The following is a 22,754-nucleotide window of genomic DNA, read 5'->3' on the forward strand; positions in this document are numbered from 1 at the left end:
CAGATACCTCTTCAGTGTATGAGGTTAGATACACAGTTTTACATTCATACAGCCTATATGCATTGGTTGGAAAAACATGATCCCAATGAAGTCTCTAGCAACTGAGAAACAAATTATATTTAGGTTTTTTCCTGTCTATTTTTACATCTTATTCACACATCAGTCATCCTGACAGTAGAAAAGGGGTAAGTATCAAGTCTACAAGTGGGTGGGTACCTAAAATATGCTAAACGTTTCCACCTTTTCCCCCTCACAAAAGTATAACTGAAAGAAAACATTTCTTATCAATATATTTGGAATAAGTTAGCTAGAAATTCTCTCCTCGTGCTTTAAAATTAAAAATTGGTCTTAATATCAAAATATGAATGTAATCAGCAGAATGAGAATCAGAAGTACACTAGCTGATTGCATTATGGCATGAGACAGGGCTTTTCTGATATAGTCCATCATTATTCAAGCTCTTCAAGTGAACTTTTCAATATGTCCTCTCCTCACTCCCTGGGCTTGCTCTCCTACCCTTTTGCTGCTTTCCTCTTGTATTGGTGCTCCACTGACCCTACATTCTCCACATCTACAGTGCTACCCACCTCCAGCACCTTCACCTCCACAATCAGGTATCCCTTGCTGTACCCAAGCTGAGCTTCTTCGTGGTTTATTCAGATAAATTACAGAACCTTCAAATACATGACTTCAAGCAGATGAAATAATCTCTCACACTTTGTTTGCCAAGTCATATAGATACAAGTTGTAACAGGGAATTTTTGTTCTCTCCCAGTGTAAGACGGCTTCACTATTCATGTTTTCAAAAATAAACATTCTGTTTCAAGATGTCCCTAAAAGCCATTTAGCAACTCTCCCCACAAAAAAAAATAAATTAATAGTTACAAAAGAACTTACTTGCAGCAAGCTGTTCTTGCCAGTGTAGAGAAAAATGTTTATGGCCCTGAGGAATAAACTGGCAAACTATCCAAAAAAAAAAAATGAAGTCATGCTTTTTTCTCTATCTGAAAAATGAAGTAAGGATATCAATTTGATGGTTTTTATGGCAGCAAAATAGTGAAGGAGATGGGGCTTCTAAAAGACCATCAAATGCAGGAACCCTTTCCAGTGAATATTGAGGCACTGAGCTGAACCTAATCCACCTACATTATGGAGCTTATTGGAAAAAGTGTTTTCTGGCAGGTTAGTTACAATCAAGTATAATCAACGACATGCTGTTGCTAAGAAAACACTATTTCAACAGATGTACTCTCATTTTAAAAGCCAGTCCTTAAGCACAACCTTCTCATGGCAAAACATTCCTCCTCTCTTGCAAAAGACTGCTCTAGAGTTTGAGGTGAACCCTTCTCAAATTATCTATCTTAACTCTCATACCGTTTTGCTTGTGATGAGTTACAATCCCACCTGTAACCCTTTAAGAGAAACACAGTATGTAAAAACTTGGCTTGGTTTGTTTTCCAGCAAACAATGAAATCTTTGCTAATAAGGTTTATCTTTCACAACTGTTATATTTTCTTCTTCTATTTGACAGGTTTGGAATATATGTATAAAATATTAATTTAAAAAAAATGCAATGAATAAGTACAGATTCAGATCAGTGTCAGATAACGTGGGAATGTTGTTCTACCTTAACTAAAACTATCAAATCCAACTCAGCTGTGCATTATGTAGGTGCAACCCTGTTGTGGTTTAAACCCAGTCAGGCAACTCGTTCACTCACTCCCCCCCTTCTTTCCCTCCCCCTACTCCCAGAGGGACGGAGAGGAGAATCGAAAAGAATGTAACTCCCACGGGTTGAGATAAGAACAGTTTAGTAACTAAGGTGTAACACAAATCACTACTGCTACCACCAATGATAATAATGATAAAAGAAATAACAAGGAAAGAGAATACAACATCTCACCACCAGCTGACCGATAACTCCCCTCCCCCCCAGCCCGACCAAGCACCGACCCATACCTCCTTCAACCCCGCAGTCCCCCAGCCCTTCCGGGTAACTCCCAGTTACCTCCTGGGCATGACGTGCTGTGGTATGGAATACCTCTTTGGTCAGTTTGGGTCAGGTGTCCTATCTCTGCTTCCTCCTGGCCTCCCCTCCTCCCTGGCAGAGCATGAGGCTCACAAAGTCCTTGGCCAAACCAAAACATCGCTATCAGCTCTGTTCCCAGGCTGAAAGTCAAAACACTGCACTGCACCAGCTACCAAGAAGGAGAAAAATGACTGCTACTGCTGAACCCAGGACAAACCTCAAAGGGATCCATCTTTTCCTACTGGAGCTGAGCCTGCACCACACCACTAGATGACTTTTTGCTAGTTTATAGTCAGCAGTGGTGTTTGTCAGTATTCCTCAGGGTTCACACTGGCACCAGTTTCTCCCTGAGATCCCAGCAGTTTTCAGTGCCCAGCTGATGTTAACGTTAGCAGCTATGTTGGGAAGTCTTGATTTGTAGACAATCAGTGTCTCATGTTTTATGAAAATAGAGTTTCTTGTTCATGAATAGAACATATGTAATTTAATTTGCAGAATGAAGAGCCAGTTTCTCAAAACATCATTTAATTTTCTTAACACATTTGAGTTGTATGTTTTCAAAAAGGGCTATACTGGAGATGTACTTTCTCTCAGACTTCATTAGAGCAGAAATATCAGAAACTTGGCAAACTACTGAGCAGCCAATCTCAGAATTGTTTACATACAAATAAAAAGGGAACAGCATATTTTAAACTGCAGATAGATCACAAAAGCACCTATTACACACCGCAGTGGTCACACGTGTTCTTAAAAGTATGGCTAAGGTGCCTAAGAAACTGCAAGCCAACAACTCTGACAACAAATCATGGTTGCCACATTTCCTCTAGCGGAGGGAAGAGACTGTCATTCTATCATCTGCAAATTAAAAGAATAAAAGAATCTCTCAAGCACGTTAATTAATGAGACTCACTGGAAAAATAGCGGGCTGCTGCCACTATTTAGTTTTCATGAACATATCTGGCCAATTAGTATCTAAATTTATTAAAGGGCTTCTTTCATAAATGTTGAATATTTTATGCTTGCAAAGTCTTTGCATACTCCTATGTGCATACTAATGCTCTGTAATTGTGCAATGCTCAACAGTACAATAACTCCATGATAAAATGCAGCTGCTCTTCCTGGCCCAAGAGAAAAATCAGGGTTTAGCAACAACAGTTCCCACAGAATTTTTGGGGGAAGAGCATAGTAACAAACCAGTTTGTTAAAGTCCAAAAGGAACTTCATAGCTAGCTGTCCTGGAGATGAACCCACCCCAGCAGTTCTGTCTCCTGAAAACCGCATCTCATTCTTGTTTATCTAGCAATAGAGAGAAAGCCTGAATACAGGAAAGGGTAAAAATTAGTTAAGAAAATAAAAAGGCAGCAGAAGAAGCAGCTTTTCAAACAGCTTGTTTGGAGCTCAGTAGGTGCTGGGAGAGATTTGGTAGCCCCTCATGTCCAAACTTACACTGGTGGCTTCAGAGGGAGTGGATGCCACTTTCCAAACTGTGATTACCTGCAGTATTTGTGCTTTGGTCCTTTATAAAAGTGTCTTCTTTAATCTCTTAAACCAGAAATATTGCCTTGCGCTAACAGCTCCTCCACAATATTTTAAGAACTTTTAAACACTGTTTCCTTCTTTTTTTTTTTTTTTTTTTGAGTGAGGAATCAGAAAAGCAAGGAAGAACAACTGTGCCCTTTTTCTCTTTAATTAAAATAACCCACAAATTTTTATAATCAGTTTTCATCATTTTTTTTTCTTAGCTGCACAGAATTATCAAGCTGTCTGAAACCTCACATTTGCTTTCAGAATGAATAAAATATGAATAATCACAACAGCAGTGTTGGTGTGATAATATTCCCATAGGGAATTTTACCAGACACATTATCTGGAGAACAATGTAGCCTAGGAGTCCATGATGAAGACTGCAAAATTTAGGCTCTTATACCTGGATGAGGAGAGTATTCTCTGCTGATGAAAGCAGTAAACTACCCAATGCCTATAAGGAAAACTCACTTCCTCACATTTAGAGCTTGAATCAGGCTGGGAAAAGTCCTCAGGAGGTCTGAAGTCTACCACCTGCTCAAAACAGGGTCATTTGTGAGGTCAGACCTGTTATCCAGGGCTTTTCCCTGTTGGGTCTTGAAAACCTCTAAAGATAGAGACTGCAAACTTCTCTGGACATCCTGGTGCACTGCTTGACTGGGAGAAAGTTTTTCCTTATATCAAGTCTAAACTTCTTATATTTCAATTTAGGCTAGTCGTCTCCCATCATCCTGCCTTGCACCACTGCAAAGAGCCAACTACCAGATACCTTCTTGGTAGCCTCCCTGCAGATAGTGGCAGGCTTCTGTAAGGTCCCTCTGAATCTATCCCTTCTCCAGCTGCCTCAGCCTTTCCTCACAGGGCCCCTGATCATCTTGGTAACTACTGCCTTTTGATTTTTCCCAGACACCAAGCAGTCTAGCCATCTAGGCCATAATGCACCAACATGGACACAGAGATGCTCTGGAAAATGATGACCATGAAAAAACATGGTATGTGCTAAAGTAATGGTTGATGGTATCTGCCAGTCTCCCATCATCCAAGAACTCTTAGTTTCATCCCAGAGGACAATAAATTCAAAAGTCACAATTTACCCATGCTAAAGCCATACAGGCTACAAAGTTCTTCACTTGTCCAGAAATAGCTTCAAAGAGGATCTCCCCCACAGCTTTCCTAGGGACTAAAAGTGAGGCTGAATAGCCTGTAGTTACCTGGATAATCCTTCTTGTCCTTTCTGAAAAAGGGAAAAGGGGGAAGCATTTGCCTTTCTCCAGTCATCATGGACCTCCCATTATCTTCCTGGCCTTTTAAAGGTGATTAATAGAGAGCAGCCTCACAACAACCTCAGCCAGCTCCTTCAACATCCTTCATATGTATCCCATTAGGTCCCACAAACTTCTATGGAGCAAGATTTTTCTCAAGCCCTGACTTAGCTCTTTCCCACTACCAGAAATTATTGTTTTCCCTCCAGGCTCAAAAGCCTCAGCCTTGTCTGCATCTGCTATCAATAAATCACCCAGCTATTTCAGCACTGAATCCACATTTCCCTTGTTTGTTCTTTTACTGTTAGAAGGAAGTCTCTGCTGTTTCACAGTACTCAAAAGACTGGTGCTCAAAGCACATCTGAGGTGTCAGAAATAACTTTTTTTTTTTTTTAAGTCATTTTTCCCTTATACAGAATGAGAGAGAGACTGAAAGTGATGCACCCTCTGCCAGCCTAGAGCTTACAGGTAAAATCAGTTTCTTCCCCAGAGATGAAAATTTTAGTATCCCAGTAATACTGATCTTGCAAGCTGAGTAGCTTGCCTACAGAACCATAAAAGATTTCAGCTTTGTCGTGATGTAAAGCAAGGGAATTATAAAATCCTGAAATACTTCCCAGAATGACTCAGCAGATGATATGATAGCAATCGATACGATTAAAAATAAAACCAGATGCTAAGAAAAGGGACATGCTGAGATGAAAGGACATTAATGAGAATCACTCTTCTGGTGGATGCTGTGTGTATAGCTTAGAACTCATTTATATTCACAGATAATACACAGGATACACAGTGTATCTATCTGTAAAGGACAAAAGAATGATACAACATTAAAAACTGGCTTTTAATGGCTCCAAGTTTTAAATCCTAAAAAAAAAGAGAGAAGAACAAAGATATAAACAAATGCTTGTTTGCTCATCCAGAGTAACTGCATGATCTGAATCACTAATAAAAATCTGCAGGAAAGGTGAATGAGTAAGAAGTTTGCGTAGTTACTGTTGCCACAAAAGCCATTTCCCTTATTATCCACATGTTCCACAAAATATTTCCCTTTCCTTATCACTCACAGTGAGGTGCTAGAATAATGGCCTCCTCCTCTAAAAGTTTCTGAGATCATGTTTGAAAGGTAGCAGTCAGGGGGTGTTCCTCAAAAAGCAGTAAATGTTCAATAATGAAATTGTAAGCGCATTGAATGGGGCAAAGTCAGACATCGCAAATGTGTGTGAACAGCATCTGGATCCTCCAAGAGAGAGTTGGCAGCTTCATCTCCCATCTATCCTTCCCTAAAAGGGAGAGGACACGGCCCAAATTCACAGCATCTACTACACCACACTCCACCGCTTATCTGACAGCTTTCAGTACACCTAATATGTCACATACTTTGCTAGCATTAGCAACAAACGAGAAAGGTAATTGTGCCAATAGGAGAAAAACTGGATATTTGGGACCTACTACAGAAAGAAAGCACATAAAATTCTTCAGAAGAGTAGAAGCAAATATATTCAACTGATAAAAAGAACCTTTCAAAGACATGCTTGGAAAGAGAGTAGAGTATTCTTTGCAGGAAACCTTTCTAGAGTAAATACTCCAATTTTTATCAGATCACGTCCCCTAAAAAGAATATGGTATTTCTGGAGCACCCCAAATAAAATCTCATAGAGCAGGAAGGGATTTGAGCAATAAAAAAGAAACAAACAGCCACAATGTCTGCCCTTCAAATAGGTTTTATGCTTATTTTAGAGGAGAAGGCAAGAGGCAGCCCCCTAACTTTGTTTTAATCAGTGACTACAATAGGAAGTAATGCCATGATATAAACCCCACAAGATTCTCAGATTGATTTAAATAAGTATATGTTTTCAGGTGCAGATTCACTGTGATGTTTGACCAATGGTCTATGGTTCTCTCATACCACTCTCCAGAAAGGCTAAACTGGTCCGTGAGTAACAAAGCTCCTTTAGGACAAGATATCTCTGACATATGAAGTCACTGCTTCAACTGATGTTAGTCCCGCATAACAATTTTATATTATCAGATAGTGTGACACCATATAAATACAGTAATGTGGATGAATTTACATTTAATCTGGTAGCTCTGACATATTTTAAAGCAAGTAATAATTTTATGGACACAGCCTGGAATGTATGTAAACAGAAAGTGAATCTACTGCACATGTAAACAATATGATATTTATTTATGCTTCCAATCATTGTAAATATAATTACTTAAATGGACTCACTCAGAAGCATATAGCACAAAAGTTAGGTATAGTTATATCCAGTACATAGTAGCTGTTCAGTTTTCATTTTTATTCTCCCTTTCACAACAGGAGAAACAGACTAGGACTTATCACTTGAGAAAAAGATTTTTGTTTAGGTTTCCCCACAAAATCTTTGCTACTATATTCTCTATCACTCTATAAACACTCTTGCATTATGTACATTAATAATAATTCTTGTGAACATTCATGACTTACATTTACATGCCATTAAATTCTTTGGAAGATCCATCTTCTTTTCACAGTAATACATTTTTAAGTACTAAATTAGTAGTAGTGACTAAACTAATCACAACTAATTTAAAGTGACTACACACTGAAACTTTCTGTCTTGAAAACAGGATTAGGAGCCCAGAAGAAAATCTGTCTTTTCCTATTTATCACTTTGGCATTAGCTACTAGACAGTTGTTTTGGAAACTTAAGTCAATTAATATGCATTTATGCTTACCTCAAGTGTTGCTTACCCCAAAAGCTTTATTCCTCTTTCACACTGATTTTATATCAGTTAATTCCACTACTCTGAATAGGTAACGTGTTGATATTCAATGAAAATACAAATATAGAATACTAATATGGCCAGGTCAAACTAGCAGAAAATATTTTCTTTATTAAGACTTCTGCTTTCCTCATCTGCAAGTGAGGTTTAAGACGAAAAGAGCTTGTTCATTTTATTTTATTTTTTTTTTAATAACTGGAAATAAATGTTTAAAGAATGAACCACTGGAGTGAAGGGAACCTTGGCAATTAGTATTTCCCAGGTGTCCTCATGCTGTGTATTATATACACATACACATACTCATGCATTCTGGCTAAATTACAGAGACTATACCAACAAAAGATGACTCTTGAGACAGTTGACAGTTGTCTTCTAAATGAAATAAGCTCTGCTAGCAGAAGCCTGTACAGCAATATTTGCATTAAGGTTTTCATTAGAAGATAGAAACTGCTGCATTCTTCCACTCTCCTTCGAGACTGTACTCTAACACATTTTCTAGTATGAACTACTGTCCTGCTTCGCGATTTCTTTTGCCTGATTCCTAGAAGCAGGAAAATATTTTTATGCAACCATCTTATTTTTAAATAATGTATTTACTCCATACCAGTGCTGCAGTTTTATTTTAAAGGCAAATACAACAAAAGAAAGCATTCTGCATCTACAAAACCAGGGTTACTAGGTCTGCTGGGTATATCCTCTTAGAGGCACCTAAGCACTATACAACACCAGGCTTTCATGGCTTAATGAGAAACAGAATATACATGTCAAGTGTATGTCTTCACAGGTGACAACATTAGCTATTTCAGTCACCTTAATAAATTGCTAAACATATATCCTGAGGCATCATACCATGAAGTGTAGTCCTACAATCCTTCACTGGGTCCTACCAGCCACCTAAGAGCAGCTCGCTGCAGCTTGGGCACAGCTTTAAGCTGATACAGCCTTACTGCTTTGAATCCAGGCTACACATATAATTCTCCATTGTATAAAAATCCAGCCCACTTTTTACAGTGCTGAAGACCCAGATACCTTCTTTTTCTCTTCTAAGGGAACTGCTCAACAATAAACACTTCAGAAATAAGTGGCCTGAATTTTTAAGTCCCTGAGGCACCTAAAAAAGTCTAATTTTAGGTTTTTAAGTGTCTTGGGTACCGTTTCTAGAGTTCTCCAAAAAACTTCATCCAACCCACCATGCAGACTGTTTTTCCTACACTCGCCTTATTAATCTAGGAGTTCCCACTCAATTTCTTCACACCAGCTCAGCACTGGAGGTGTAGGAGCCTTCCTGCCTGCTGAGCCTGCCATATGGAAGACTTAGTTCTCTCCCTCACTGACTCTCCATTCTCTGTTTCATTTCATTCGAGCACACAACTTGTTCCCCATTGCCTCTTCCTCTCAGTTCTTCTCTCTCTTACCTACTTCCCCCCAACTTTTTAATTAAAGAGTGCAGCTGCACTCATTAAGTTTGGAAAGCACCTGAGATGCAGACTGTGGGAAAGAAGAAATGCAAAATAAGTATAATCTTGTGGATTGTTCTCTAAAGTAGAAGCAGTGCTGATGAAATTTTAAAATCTTGGAATTACCAGGATTTTCTTTCCCCATTACACATTCACCTTCAAAAGGTCCAATGTAAATCTGCATACGCCTGAAGTGTATATAATCTGCAAAGATTATTTAGGAACACAGACTCTCAGATAAGTGCCGGTATCTGCCCACAAGCATACAAAGCTGCTACAGTTTCTTCTGCAATGCATTCAAGGTAAATGCTCATGTGTCTCTGGGTCTGCAAAGCAGACAGAGATTTATATAAAGATTTCTGAAGTGCCTTCTGCATAGCCAAATCAAAACAACATACGTTTAAAATCATTTTGATTTAATCTTTCCATGAGTTGATAAAGTAATGCTAATTACACATTTCTTGATACATCAATTAAAGCTGCATGGCTCTTCAATAAAATGGGGAGCCATCAACAAATCTGGCAGGGGCATTTAATAAGTAATGTGGTGATGACATTTACATTTTACAACACATGAACTGCATATATGCACATGTCTAAATATAGATGTCATACTTTTATGAACCCAGATTTGAACTCAGTTCTCATATCCATAAAGTACTTTGAAGATCATGATAATTACTGCAAATAAGTTATCAAGGAAAAATAAGAGTAACAGAAAACACAATTGGCATTTGTTTGCTCAAGCTCACTACCATAAACACTATCATTTGCCAATCTGATCTGAGATTAATGTAGCAGAATACTAATTTTTAAGCTAAATAAACTAAGCCATCTGAGAGCATTGGTTTTCTAACACATTTTCTTAATCTGTTTATCACAGTAATGATTAGTTCATGTTGCTCCATCTTGGACTTGGAACACTTTTAGTAGAGAACAACTTGCAAACAAGGGCAAAACAAGGTAGACCTTTTTGTAATTGTATTAGGTCAGCAACAAGCCTAATGTGCTTGTTTAAGCTATTTAACAGCCAACTGCACATAAAACATCTCTAGAATCTGGTATTTTTCTATTTTAGAGTCCCAGACCACTGCAGGTGTGTCAGTCCATTCATCCTCGGAAGTCACAAATGCTTTGATTAGACTTCAACTATTAGAGGCTATTACTGAAACAAATCACACAAAATGACTTAAGTCAAGTGGGTGATATAACTTAAAGTATGCTGAAGTTGATGGGATCTCTAAGAAGATAATTAGTGTTTCTCTCAGGTTACCAAAGCCATAGACTCAATATCGGAACTGAGCAAGTACAGTAAACATAGTCATCTGGTATCAGCACCGTGCCATCCAAGATTAAACCTTGAACCTGCCACACTGTTTGTGACAATATAGAAAAACTCTTGTTTCTTCAATGTACATGTCAGGAAAACTCAAGCATTATGTAATGTACAGTCATACTGGCTCTAGCAACTTCTTCCATGTGATTTAGGTAAGCCACAGAGACAAGGCTGTATGCGTAAGAACATAAACACAATACATGTTCCATTCTGGGTCAGTCCAGCCAGCCCAACTTGCCCAGTACTCTGTACAAGGTAGTGGAAGATGATGCTTAAGAAAAACATGTAAGGTTGGCCACCGTCTGACGTCTGTTCCCCTCATACTTCCCCTGGGTCTGCAACTGTTAACAGCTCACAGATGTTAGCATCTGTTTATGGGCAAGTTGACTGTGAATGCTGCTCTCTATGGACCCACTGTCCATGTTCCAGCACAGTACACAGAAGCTGCGGAATACACCCCCCCCCGGAGATTGTCAAGACTCAGCAAGACAAAGAGTTGGCTGTTCTGATCTAGTGTTGGCAGAAATCCCACCTCAAATAGGGCACCAGAATATATAACCTTCAGAGTTCTCTTCCAGTCAACAGGTCTGTCACATAAAGTGCTATACAACATTAAATCAATCAAATTCACATTATGCGAATTTTGTAAAAGTTCCCCAAAGAAAATGCAGGTGAGTCAAATTTAACAAGTAGATAAATGCAAACCTGAGTCTGTGTTTCCATGCACAGACTGTGTTTTGGGTGATCACAGGAGAACATTCAACTATGGCTGATTTACCGATCTTATATTGTTAATCCTCTTAGGTTAAGGATTCATTTTGGTGATGTGGTAGGTTTCTACTTTCATTATTACTCTTATACAAAACTCTCCCATTCCATCCCGTTTTAGGTCTGAAGCAATCTTGGCATATCTTCAATATTCCTTTAAGATTATTTGGAGGAAGGAGGAGAAAAAAAAGCCATAGAGCAATATTACCAAAGAATACATTAGAAAGTAAAAGGCACTCAAGTGCACTGATTTAACTACGCTTTTCCAGAAAACATGTTCTATATTTAAGTATAAAGTTTGTTTTTTTGGGGGGCTATTCTAACACATTATACTACAGAACCTTCTTTAAAGGAATAGGCAATTTGACTTTTGTAAAGAAAACTATAGACCTATTGTCCAAGACACTAATGAACCCATCAGTGTCTTCATTTTGCCACATTTTTATTTATATTGTGGGGTAGACAGCATTGAGCAATAATCAAAACATCTGAGTTTTCCGAAGGCAGATGTGCAGCCCAACTTGAATGCAGGGCATCAAATAATGCAAACACATACAATCATTCACAGCTTAAAATATAGCCTTCATTATTAAAATGAGCAGATTACCAATGCAGTTTCCTTCTTTAAAAACAACAAACACCACAACTTACACTGACAGCCAACTTCAACGGTTCAGGCATAACACAATGAAAAATTGTCTAGAGCAACACATTTTTCTTTAGCTTTTAGACAAGTTAAAGACACACAAATGGTTACCTCGGAGCTGAAGAAATGATCAAATTATATGGCAATAATTCAACAGCACACAAACTCACAATTTAAACATGTAACTTCTTTTTCTTAAATCTATTGTCATTTTATCTCTTCAAAGCACAGCACTGCCATCCATCCCTCTTGTTTGTACCAATCCGATTAGCACATCTTCCTCTCACAAGTGTAAATGAACCAGGCACAAACACTACAAGAACACTCTCAAGTTTTCATCAGCTGAGAAGCAAAATGTTGCTGAAAGAATCAGTTCAAGACCAGTCCCAAAATGGGGATGCAACTTATGAAGTATCTTCTAGGGTGCCTAAAATGATTTTGTAAGAATCGTGTAGGTGCTGAAATCACAGAAGAATATCCAGAAAACTGAAATATTCACAGAAAGACAAACAGAAACTACCCTAATTAATCCCTCACATTCAGCGGGCCTCCTCCTTCTCCAAACTGGAATCGTTTCTAACCAGGAGCCTACTAAAAATCTCTGCCAAAACACTGATCCAACCCATTGTCAAAGGCAATTATGTTCTTCCTACAACCTTCCTCACAGAATTGCTTTTATGCATTCTTCAGTATTTGTTCTTTGGAAAAAAAAAGGCAGAAGAATGAAATCTCATAAATGGTGCAAGATAAATAAAGCAGGTTAATTCTTCAGAGTAGTTTGACATCAGCATTAAAACGTGATATTTTAATGCTTGCTGTGGGCATTTGTAATCTTAGTAGCCAACTGCAATTAGCAAAAGAAAAAAAAACAAACAGATAAACAAGGAGACCCTGACTATTTATTAAGTATATTTGATTTTCTGTGAAAGAAAACTCACCAATGGTGTAGTATCTCTTCAACTCACTCCTCCGCGGATTTCGTCTTTGGGTGTTTGTGGTGTTATTCTGTTCTTCCTCAGAAGCAGCTGTCTTAGTGGCAAGCAAAGATTTACTCTGCTGGGGTGCCTGAGCTTCAGGCGCCACTGGGTTGCATCCTGGCCCACCAATATCCACCGACTGGGACTTCTTCTTTAATCTAAAGGCAATTTAAGGCAGAAAGGTATTACTATCCATCATTCTATACCTAGATTACGTGTAGAGTAACAGTGATGTATTCATTGTACAATGATTTGTGCATGTCACAGCAGAACACAGAATAGCAGTGATAAATTAGGCCTTGTATTAATTTCCCTTTTCAGCTCCTCCTGAATCAGTCACAGCACTTGCATCTCACATGTAGCTACAAATGGTAAAATGCCCTCAGGTCAGCCTGCTGAGCTGTTTGAACAATCAGTCCCTCCTCTATTTCAGAGAGATGAGCTGCCAACAATTAACCTATCATTAAGTTGTGTGGCTCAAGTTCCCACAGACAAGGCGAGTATAGAGAAATTAAATAATTTGCACAATGTTGCTGAAAGGTCCAAGAGAAAAGCACTGACTTATGATCTTCTGAATTCAGACAGAGCTCTGCAACTACATTTCTCATTCTGCAATAAGTTCAGCGTGCTGTTTTTCACTGAAACGCAGGAGTCCTACTAACCCCAGGTACCATTTTATGCACTGCAACAGCAATGTACAGAGGAAGATAGATTCTCTGTCCTACAGAAGAAATTAGTATTACTCATTAATGGCATCCAGGTAGAGTACAACTTACTAACCACTATCCTCTGAGCCCAAACGTCCAATCAGTTTTTTACCCATCTAGTTGTCCAAGCATATAAACATAACATCGTAACTTGTGTACAAGTACATTGTGAGTGACAAGTGTCAAAAGGTTTGCTAAAATCATGGCAAATGACACTACTGTTCTCCACCCTTCCTCAAATCTAGTCATTTTATTAGAGTTCTGCAGGAGAGAGACTTAGAAAAACTCTCAAATCCTACTTCAGAGTGGTGCTGAGTACACTCCCACCACTAAATCACTGTCGTTCTAGCATCTGCTCTATCTTAAGCAACATAAAATAGAGGTTATTATACTACTAGATTTATTGAATAGAGACAAATGCTTTGTTAGGATGAAGCTCACTATGTATACATAGGATTTTGTATACACGTTTCTTAAATTAGGTCTCTATAAATGTATATACTTGACTACATGATTTGCTCCTGGAAGTAAAAGAGGCTTATGGCATTGCAGTGAGATACTGATTTGAGATGAAGGGATCATAATAACTCTGAAATTTTGAAACAAGTAAAGTAAAATGATAAAGTTCTGTAATGCCAAAGTGCTTTTGCTGACAGGAAAGGCAGAAAGATACAGGGTCTGAATTAATCCAGACTCCACTATAACAGGGTCAGCTGAGTAAGACACGGGTTCAAATAAGGACAGACCTTTACAGGCATCACTTGACAAAACCAAGCAACCTACTCAAATCCATTTTCCTTCAGCCCACCTGAACTGTTTATTGATACAGTCATGGCTGGCATATAGTCTGAAAAAACACTGCAGCCTTTGAAGTGCATCTTCACTAGACCACCACGTCTTGCAAAGAATGCCTGAGTCCTGTGTTCTGAAACTTGACCCTTTCTCCAGCATCCTGCTTTATTACTAGCTTTGTGTGGCGTTTGGTTTTGATTATTTATATTAAAACTGCATAGCTGACCTGAAATGATTTATTCTTTGACAGAAAAGAATCAGAATGTGGAATGCATCAGGATCATATTCCTCATTCTTGCTTTGTTTCAGGCTGTCTGCTTGCAGAAAAATAAATAAAAGATACAAGAAATACTGTGGCAAATCCTTTTAATCTTTTGCTCTATGTGTTCTGTAGCAGCCTTCAACTAAGTTTTCAACAACAGTCACCACAGGTATTTCAATATTGCTTGGTGTGACCCCATATGACACTGCTGCAGACAGCATGCCAACAAGCATTTCAAGGTTGTGCTCTCACTCAGATATTAAAACAGACAGCACCTTCCCAGCAAAAGCGTTAACTTCACAGGAGAGGCTAACATGGAATGACCATGAAGGCCCAACTGCTGACAATTAATTGAGAGAACTCATCTGGGTTGAAGTTCAAGCAGGGCCAGAGGAGAGGCTATACGGTTGCTGCTGGCTGGATCTGGAAATGCAGTCTTTGGACAGGCACTGAAACATGCTGAGCCACACCTCGGTTTTAAATAACCCTGTTTAAATACACTATTGCTAATAACCCATTAACCCCCCATTTGCTCCATTTATATCTCACTGTACTTTCCTAGAACAGATGTCGCTCACGCCAGTAACATCAGCTGAGACCTGCATTGTCACTCCTCAGTGCCTCTTACCTGCCAGAGACACAAAGCCCAGATCTGCCTCTCAGCATCCTGACAGTTAATCAATCACAGAGGATTTGCTCATTTAGCCAGTCCAAGAGGAATGTGCCTCTCCAAGCAGTGGGATATGACATACCTGTAGGTAGATACATTGACTAGCTTTCGAACTTGCACTTTATTTCTCTTTCCATCCTCTGCACACAACTAAAAAGTTTCCTACTGCATCTTGGAAACAGCCTAACAGATGGTTTCAGCCTCTACCTCCTCCTGATCAGCTGGCGTCCTGCACTCTCCAGCAGCACTTCGTGGGAATGGGTCATTTCCCCCAAAAGGAAAATGCGACTGGGTGGTTGAGGGTTTGGGCATCAGCCATCAAGTGCCCTGAGCAGTCCATGCACATGGGAAGTCCTGGGGCTAATTAATTCACTGGGAGTCTCCTATAGATTCTACAAGTATCAGAATTTCATCCCTGGCATTCCCTATTACAAACTTACTCTGTTCCTAATACAATTCATGCACTTTTTCATCTTATAATTGCAAACTGAATTTTTGTAAAGCAGCAGGGGAAAAAAAAAAAGGCATTATTCTCTACACACATCTTGATAGCACCTAAACCAATCATGGCTGGCAGTCCAGTCTGAAAGGGGAAAAAAAAAGCGCTTAAACCAGTTACAGTAGAAACAAACAAGCATACAAGGCATCCCAGCGGCTGCAATCTGTACAATTTGGTGTTTGCGAATTTCTAAGTAAAAATCCCTTATTGCAACAAATATCTGGAAGAAAGCCTAAGCCATTCTTATCTACTGAATACAAAAAACCTCCCTGTAGCCCTTGTGATTATTGCATAGATTGTACCACACAGTTAATGGGAGAAGCAAAATCATTCATTTGGAGAGTGATGCTTATTCTTCAGAGATGCATTTAGTATTTTTGAATGCCCAGAAGAGCTGGTTATGAATTTGATTTCTTTGTAGCAAGAAATGTGATTTAAACTGATGTTGACGACCAGGATTTATCTGATTCTGGGGAAAAAGTAAACTGATTTCAGCACAACACTGCAAAGGTCTGGACACAGGAGAAACTACAGACTAGCCACAACAGACTGGCTAATCTATTGCCCTCTGGACACACTGACTCCCCGTCCCCGGCTTCCACACACATGTGCATTTGCACATGGCCGGCATTTCTTGGCTGCTGTGGCAATTTGGAGGGATCAGGTAAAAGGCTTGTGCTCTGTAAGCAGGCTCCATTTCCTGCCTGAGGCTCCTTCTGCTGGTTTGCAGCATGAGGCAATGCCATAGAGGGCTGGTGGAACATCTTTTGTTTAATGCTCTTGAATAGCAGCTGCACCTCTGGCCATCCCCCGAAGAAAGAAGAGAGCAGGATTAGACTAGAACGGACAAAAACACCCGTGATATGTTGAGTTGGTTCCTCATGGGGCAAGATGAAACACTGCAGGAAGGAGCTGCTGACAGGGGACCAGTGCAAGGACCCCTACAGCCACCAGACATGGGGAAAGGAAGTAGTAAAGGGTTTTGCACTGCAAGCGATCTGAGAAGCACCAAATGAAGGCAAGCAGCAAGTTTGAAATAAACACAACTTAGTACTTTGAACAGTATGTAACTGTGTAACAGAGATGGTTGTGCAGGCTAGGAGCATTGCTTGGTACAAAGAAGGACACAAGTAAGGCAGAAAACATCCATTAAGGTCTATGACACATGCAGGTGCTCCAGCAAGCTAATTCCTTGAGCCAAGAATTGCTGGAAGGTGGAGGGGTTTCACACAGAAAGAGCCACCCAGTGCATGCTCCATGTCCCCCACTACTACAGAAGTACTACACACAACCAAGTGCAACCTACTTGCAGTTCAAATCTGAACTGGTCATTATGAACCACAGATAGAAACAAAAGCAACCACCACAAAGCAGCTAGAAAACAGAGCACCACTAAAATCGGTGTGTCAGTAAACAAGAAAAACCCGCAGAAAAGCCCTTCAAGACTGTTCCTTTACGTTTTGATCATGCACCAGTTTTCTGATAACACAAGCAGCTTACGAGATCACTCAGTGGCAGAAAACAAGAAGAAGATGACCTTCACACGGGCGGCATTATGAAAGGATTAGGAATGAACTGACACCTATACAGCTCAAAAGCAATCCAAAGTAGCAGGTATGTATCAACAGTGCAACATCCAGAGCAGCCTCAGGAAAGAATACAGGGCAGGCACAAGAGCTATGTGCAAAAACATGGTGACACTTTAACAACATATCGTATGCTTCTCCATGCCCTCAGCATATGTGTTTGAGCGTGTAGAACAAGCATACAAAACACTCTTTTTGCTCCTTTACACACACTACAAAAAATTACCATGCAAATTAAAGACACAACGATTGTTAATTGTCAGAGAGCAAATCAAAACCACCCTCTCCACTTTCCAGTCATCCCTATGGAAGTGGTCCCAGCACATTCAGGAAAACTGCCACCATCGTTCATTTTGTAAGAAAAACCAAAACCAAACCAGAATTTTCCACCAGGCTTCAAAAGAAAAGATTATCTAATTGGAAAATTGGTTTTGTGATGTGTGGAACAGGCAACCCATACCTTTCCAAGACCTGCAGACAATGCTGGTGCCTCATGTGTTTCAAGGGCACATCATAGAATAAAGACTTACAAAAACAAACACAAACCTTGTGATTATTCCTGGGAGCATGACAGCGCTGCTACAGGTAAACCCTTGGAGGACCATTTACAGAAGACATATAGATTGGTTGCTGCCAGGTTACATCCATGAATTCCAACCGGGAGAATCCAGAATCCACTTGTGGTTCAAGAGTGACAAGGCATTCTCACTGCCTGGGAGAGAAGGGTTAGTGAGTCCATGGGCAAAGGAGTGAAAGCACTCTACACACTGCAGATGGACCTGGAGATGTGCATGCACAGGAGGATGAGGCATGGCAGCAGTGGAGAGGGAGGTGATGATGATGATGGTGATGGAGAGGAAGATGGAGCAGTCACACTTAATACATAATGTAACTCAGTTAGTCACAGCATATACAATTCATTCTATTTTTCCTGCCTCAGCTTTTGTAAGTATTAAGAGCTCAAGATCATATGGCTTCGCCATGGCTGTATAATATTTTACAGCTGCTTTACTTGGTGGAAGTAATGTGTTCTACAAGTAGGGTACGTGTTTTGTCACAGATGAGAATCTCTTGATCTTTTCCTTCAGGATTTTGAGAGAGTGGGTTGTAGTGCTGTACTATTTGCTGACAGTTATCTTGATTCTGGACATGTTTTAGAAGAGATGTGTAAAGTAAATTACTATTTTGAATCGTCCTATTTTGTTAATGGCTGCTATACTGTTATTTAAATAACTCCCACTAGTTCCATTTTCACAAAAGCTCTTCCAATGCTTTATGCAAATGTACTTTAGTATAATTTGCACACGTCTTGGAATTTCCAGCTCTGTCATACTCGGCACAGCAGAATTTCGCATAATGGTTTTAAAGTGACGATAATTTCTGTTATTCTTGTTTGTCTCATTAATACTGTAGCATTGTATCTAATGCAATTGTATTTATAAGGATGGGTTCAAAGTGTGCAAATTATTTTAAGGTTGTATCACTATGGAAAGTCTTCACCTGATTAGAAGGAGCTATTTCTGAAATCTCTTTACTATAAGCTATGCAACCAGCACCCAGATCCTATTCCCTTGAAAATTCCTGTGAGATTTTCACACATCCTGTATCATGCAGGACCATATCCTATATTACCAAATTCAGAGTTTTCAAAGGCAGTGTAGCCAGTGGTCTGGGAGCTGCATGGCATAACCTGAGATAGAGGGAATACCTCACCTACAGTGAAGCCGTATAAACTCGGAGCATATTTCCATATAATTAACACTGCCATAATAACAATTATTTTCTGTGCTAACTGCAAAGCTGTTTTATCCATAGCCTTTAATTTAGGCAATTACATTTACATTTCTGATTCCAACCCTAGGCTTGACTGTTTTCTGAGTTGTTTACAAGTCAGCTGCAATATCCCTGGGCATTTAATGTTCCTGAGATTGCTACAGCATATTCAATCATAACATGTATGCATTTATGTAGCAAAATTTCAAAGCAAAAGGACCTGTTAATTTCTCAAAGTGATGGCAGAGGAGGTTGAAAGTTACAATATTCTTACAGTAGCACAGATTTGTGTGTTCTAGTTCTACCATCTCGAAAAAAAAAAATCAGCACAGCAGGCAGCTGCAGCTCAGCTTTGAAGTTGCTGTGGGTATGCGTGTCCTAAGATACAGAAATGCAAATCTGCACATTCTTCTGCCTTGCCAAATAGCTCATACAACTGAAATGTACACTGTGAAACAACTTAAAGACTTCTTTCAAAATATAAACCAGATTTACACATCATCATTGCCTTTATTCCATGGACGTGCATGAGATAAGATGTTCTGATCTCATCACTGAAAACTCAGTGAGGTGTAAAGGCATTTTGCTAACAGGGAAAAGATAATAAATAAAACAGTGAGTGAGATCCAGCCAGGAGTATCTCAGCTCAGGCCGATACAACAGTCCATTAGCTGTAGTGCCTCCAGGCAAGTGGGGACCTTCTGGTCTGGCCTGGGAGCAGAGGTGCAGCAAACAAGACAGCCTCTGGCTTTAGCCTGAGCACTAGAATATGCTCTTTGACTTGCCACCAGGCCAGGGGGCTGAGAAGGGGTGTCAATCCAAGCAGCAGAAGACACAAACCTCACAATCATCCAAACTCTCCTCATGCTCCTTCCCATGTGGAGCCTCCTCACTTCTGAAAGCCACAAGACTCCTCCTCACACTGAGGTTTCAAAACGCCCTTTGGCGAAGGCTATCTACTTCCCACCAGGCATGGGGGCTAAGGGGCTGCACTCTGAAAGCCATTATTGCTGTTTCACTTTTCTAAGAACCAGGCAAAGCACATTACAAAGATGTTAAGACTAAAAGAATAATTAATACCTAGAAGTCTTTGGGAGCACCCACCTGCCTTCATTGAATAGGCTGATGACAAGACTGGACAAAGGCTAGCAACTTAAACTGTAAGCCAAAAAGTACCTATCTTAGGCAACTGAGTTATCCAATTTGTACAAATACCATGTCTTCATACCTTTGCAATATAGGTTAGCAATGAAATAAAGATTGCATACATTTGCAACGTGTGCATGATATATTCTTCTTTAAGTCCTCAAAGGACAAAAAGTAACTGTCATAAAATGAAGCTATTAGCACCAACTCACAAAGGGCAGATTTTTGTTACAGCGAAGAGAGAGATGGAAGCTGTTCCTTGAAGAGACTAAAGCATCTAGCACTTCTCCTTGCAAAGAACATAAACTGGTTCCCAGAGTGCTCTGCAGGACATAATAATGTCAGATAAATCTCTGTGGAAGCACCTAACTTACCAAAGGCAAGTTAGAAACTAGGCAAAATAAGAAATCCTTTATTATCATCGCCAAAGCAAAACTGAGGTGTCGGTTTCAACTCATGCATAACTCTAGGATTTTTAATAGACTGTATAAAATGAGCTTTAGGTTGGCTTTTTGACTGTTACCGGATATATACACCAGATCCTATGCTGAAAACATGTTCATTCAAGCAATTTTTTTCTTGAATATCACCAGGCACTAGCCATGCAGGTTTGGAAAAGTGCTCACCCTGTTATTTTGCATTTCCGATTCATAAATCAGGTTGCCCAAGCTCGTACCAGATGGGAGAGAAACATCTTCAAAGATCCAGGAATATTTTGTACTTAAGATAAAATTACCCTACTACCCTCCTGCCAGGACACCCTCCTGCTCTAGCTATTCAGCAACCAACCCCAACCAGCTTTTTGTTTTCACCCAGGGTCAGTAACCTGGCAAAACAGTTAACAGCATGCCCTCCAGAGCTCCAACAAGAGCCCAGAGGTCTGACTGGGGAAGCCAGCCCATAGCCAATTCACTCAGACACTGCGGCCACACAGCTGACAGAGATACAGAGCCTTAAGATCCCATCAGACGCAATTAGAAAATGGAAAGTCTGTTAATTACAACTATTGAGGAAACGCTATCTTTAGCATTCATGTTTTTGCATCTTGTCATCCCAAAAAGTAAGCAGTACCACTTGATAAGCTGGTTAATAACAGGTTGTACTAAGAGAATTATATATAAAGGAAAAAACATACATCTGAACTGTTGGAAACAGTGCCTACTTATTTAAAAGAAAACGGAAAAGCCACACAACTATTTTGTTTCTCAGTTCTGTGGTAGTAGAAGGATCATTTTTATCAACTTTTTACTTCGTGCTCACAGGAGTGTAAAGGTTGTAAAGACACCTCTTCATGCCTCTACCCTCCAAGCACAGCCCACAAGCACTAGCGATGCACCACCTTGATTGCTTCCGAAGAAGCTCTGTTGGACAGGGAAGCAGGAGACACAGGATCTGCAGGAGCCACAGGAGCGAGAACTGGGGCATGAGCATCCCCAAGAGAGAACAAAGTAGCTCAAGCAAGCAGAGTTAATGTTCAACCTGAACCCAAGCAAAGGTATTCCTGGGACAACAAACTATGCTTAAAAAAAGGAAAATAAACCCCTTCAAGAACATGGAAGGTTTTTATAAGAACATTTGAGATTTCAACAGTAATTTCAACATCCCCTAACTGTGGGGACAGAAATGTGACGTGATCACAGTGAGAATACCCACTCTCAGTGAATTCTAGGTCTCTAGAGCTGTACACAGGAGACACTGCTGGCATCCCTCCTATACTAAGCATGTGTTTTACTTGGATATTGGCTGTCAATGGACAATGCCTACAAACTTCATCAGGGCCATTAAGGCTCTTTTCATTCAACCCAAACCGTTCTATGATGATTCCATCTTAACTTTGAGAGTTGTAAGGCACTGGAACAGGTTGCCCAAGGAAGCTGTGGCTGCCTCATCCCTGGTAGTGTTCAAGGCCAGGTTGGATGGGGCTTTGAGCAACCTGCTCTAGTGGAAGCTGTCCCTGCCCATGGCAGGGGGTTGGAACTGGATGAGCTTTAAGGTCCCTTACAACCCAAACCGACCTATGATGATTCTCTGAGGATTCACTCCCATCAGTGCAGTTTTCTCCTTGTCTTAGCTTTCGTTTTAAACTAAGCATTATCACAGCCGATTTCTCTTTTCAAGTTCCCTTACAAAAGAATTTTCCACTTATCTTTTAAGATGACTTAGCCCTGGGTCCTTTCAGGTCCTCCCTGTAATCCTGGTTTCCACTCTCATTATCAAGCCACTCTGCTTTGATGACACAACAATCAAAGCATATTGCTGGCTGCTTGAAGCCACTGGAGATTTAGATAGCAGATTCCCACTATTTTAAAATACCTGTCTTTAATAAAAGTGATTCCATTCATTTTGATTTCTCCCATTTGCTAAACATAAGGCACTTCTGGTCTACACAGAATGGTGCCACCACCAGATCTCCTGCTGGACAGGGCAGCAAGTGCCCTGGAGGCCTCGTCTGTGTGCAGTACCGGGATGGCAGAAACATCCCTGTGGCCTGAGCTTCATGCAGACAGGCTGGGCATTATACTTATAACCATGACAAGCAAAATAAATA

The 22,754-nt window shown here is 40.0% G+C and overlaps 1 protein-coding gene across 6 annotated transcripts in view; it reads right to left on the reverse strand.

Annotated features, from left to right (window-relative positions):
* OXR1 (oxidation resistance 1) overlaps positions 1-22,754 on the reverse strand; it is a 224,370-nt gene that overhangs the window by 108,877 nt on the left and 92,739 nt on the right. For 4 of the 6 annotated variants that reach the window (XM_062627188.1, XM_062627190.1, XM_062627181.1 and 1 more), the window contains exons 2-3: positions 17,834-17,999; positions 12,733-12,929 (exon numbers count right to left, since the gene is read on the reverse strand). In XM_062627188.1, the coding sequence (XP_062483172.1) occupies positions 12,733-12,929; positions 17,834-17,892 (256 nt within the window). In that variant the 5' untranslated portion in view covers positions 17,893-17,999. The remainder of the gene's footprint in view (positions 1-12,732; positions 12,930-17,833; positions 18,000-22,754) is intronic. The other 2 variants (XM_062627183.1, XM_062627184.1) reach the window with 2 other exon arrangements.

The sequence above is a fragment of the Pezoporus occidentalis genome, unplaced genomic scaffold (genome assembly GCF_034315485.1).
Source record: "Pezoporus occidentalis ecotype Australia unplaced genomic scaffold, CSIRO_AGI_Poc_V1 ctg3, whole genome shotgun sequence".
Taxonomy (NCBI): domain Eukaryota; kingdom Metazoa; phylum Chordata; class Aves; order Psittaciformes; family Psittacidae; genus Pezoporus; species Pezoporus occidentalis.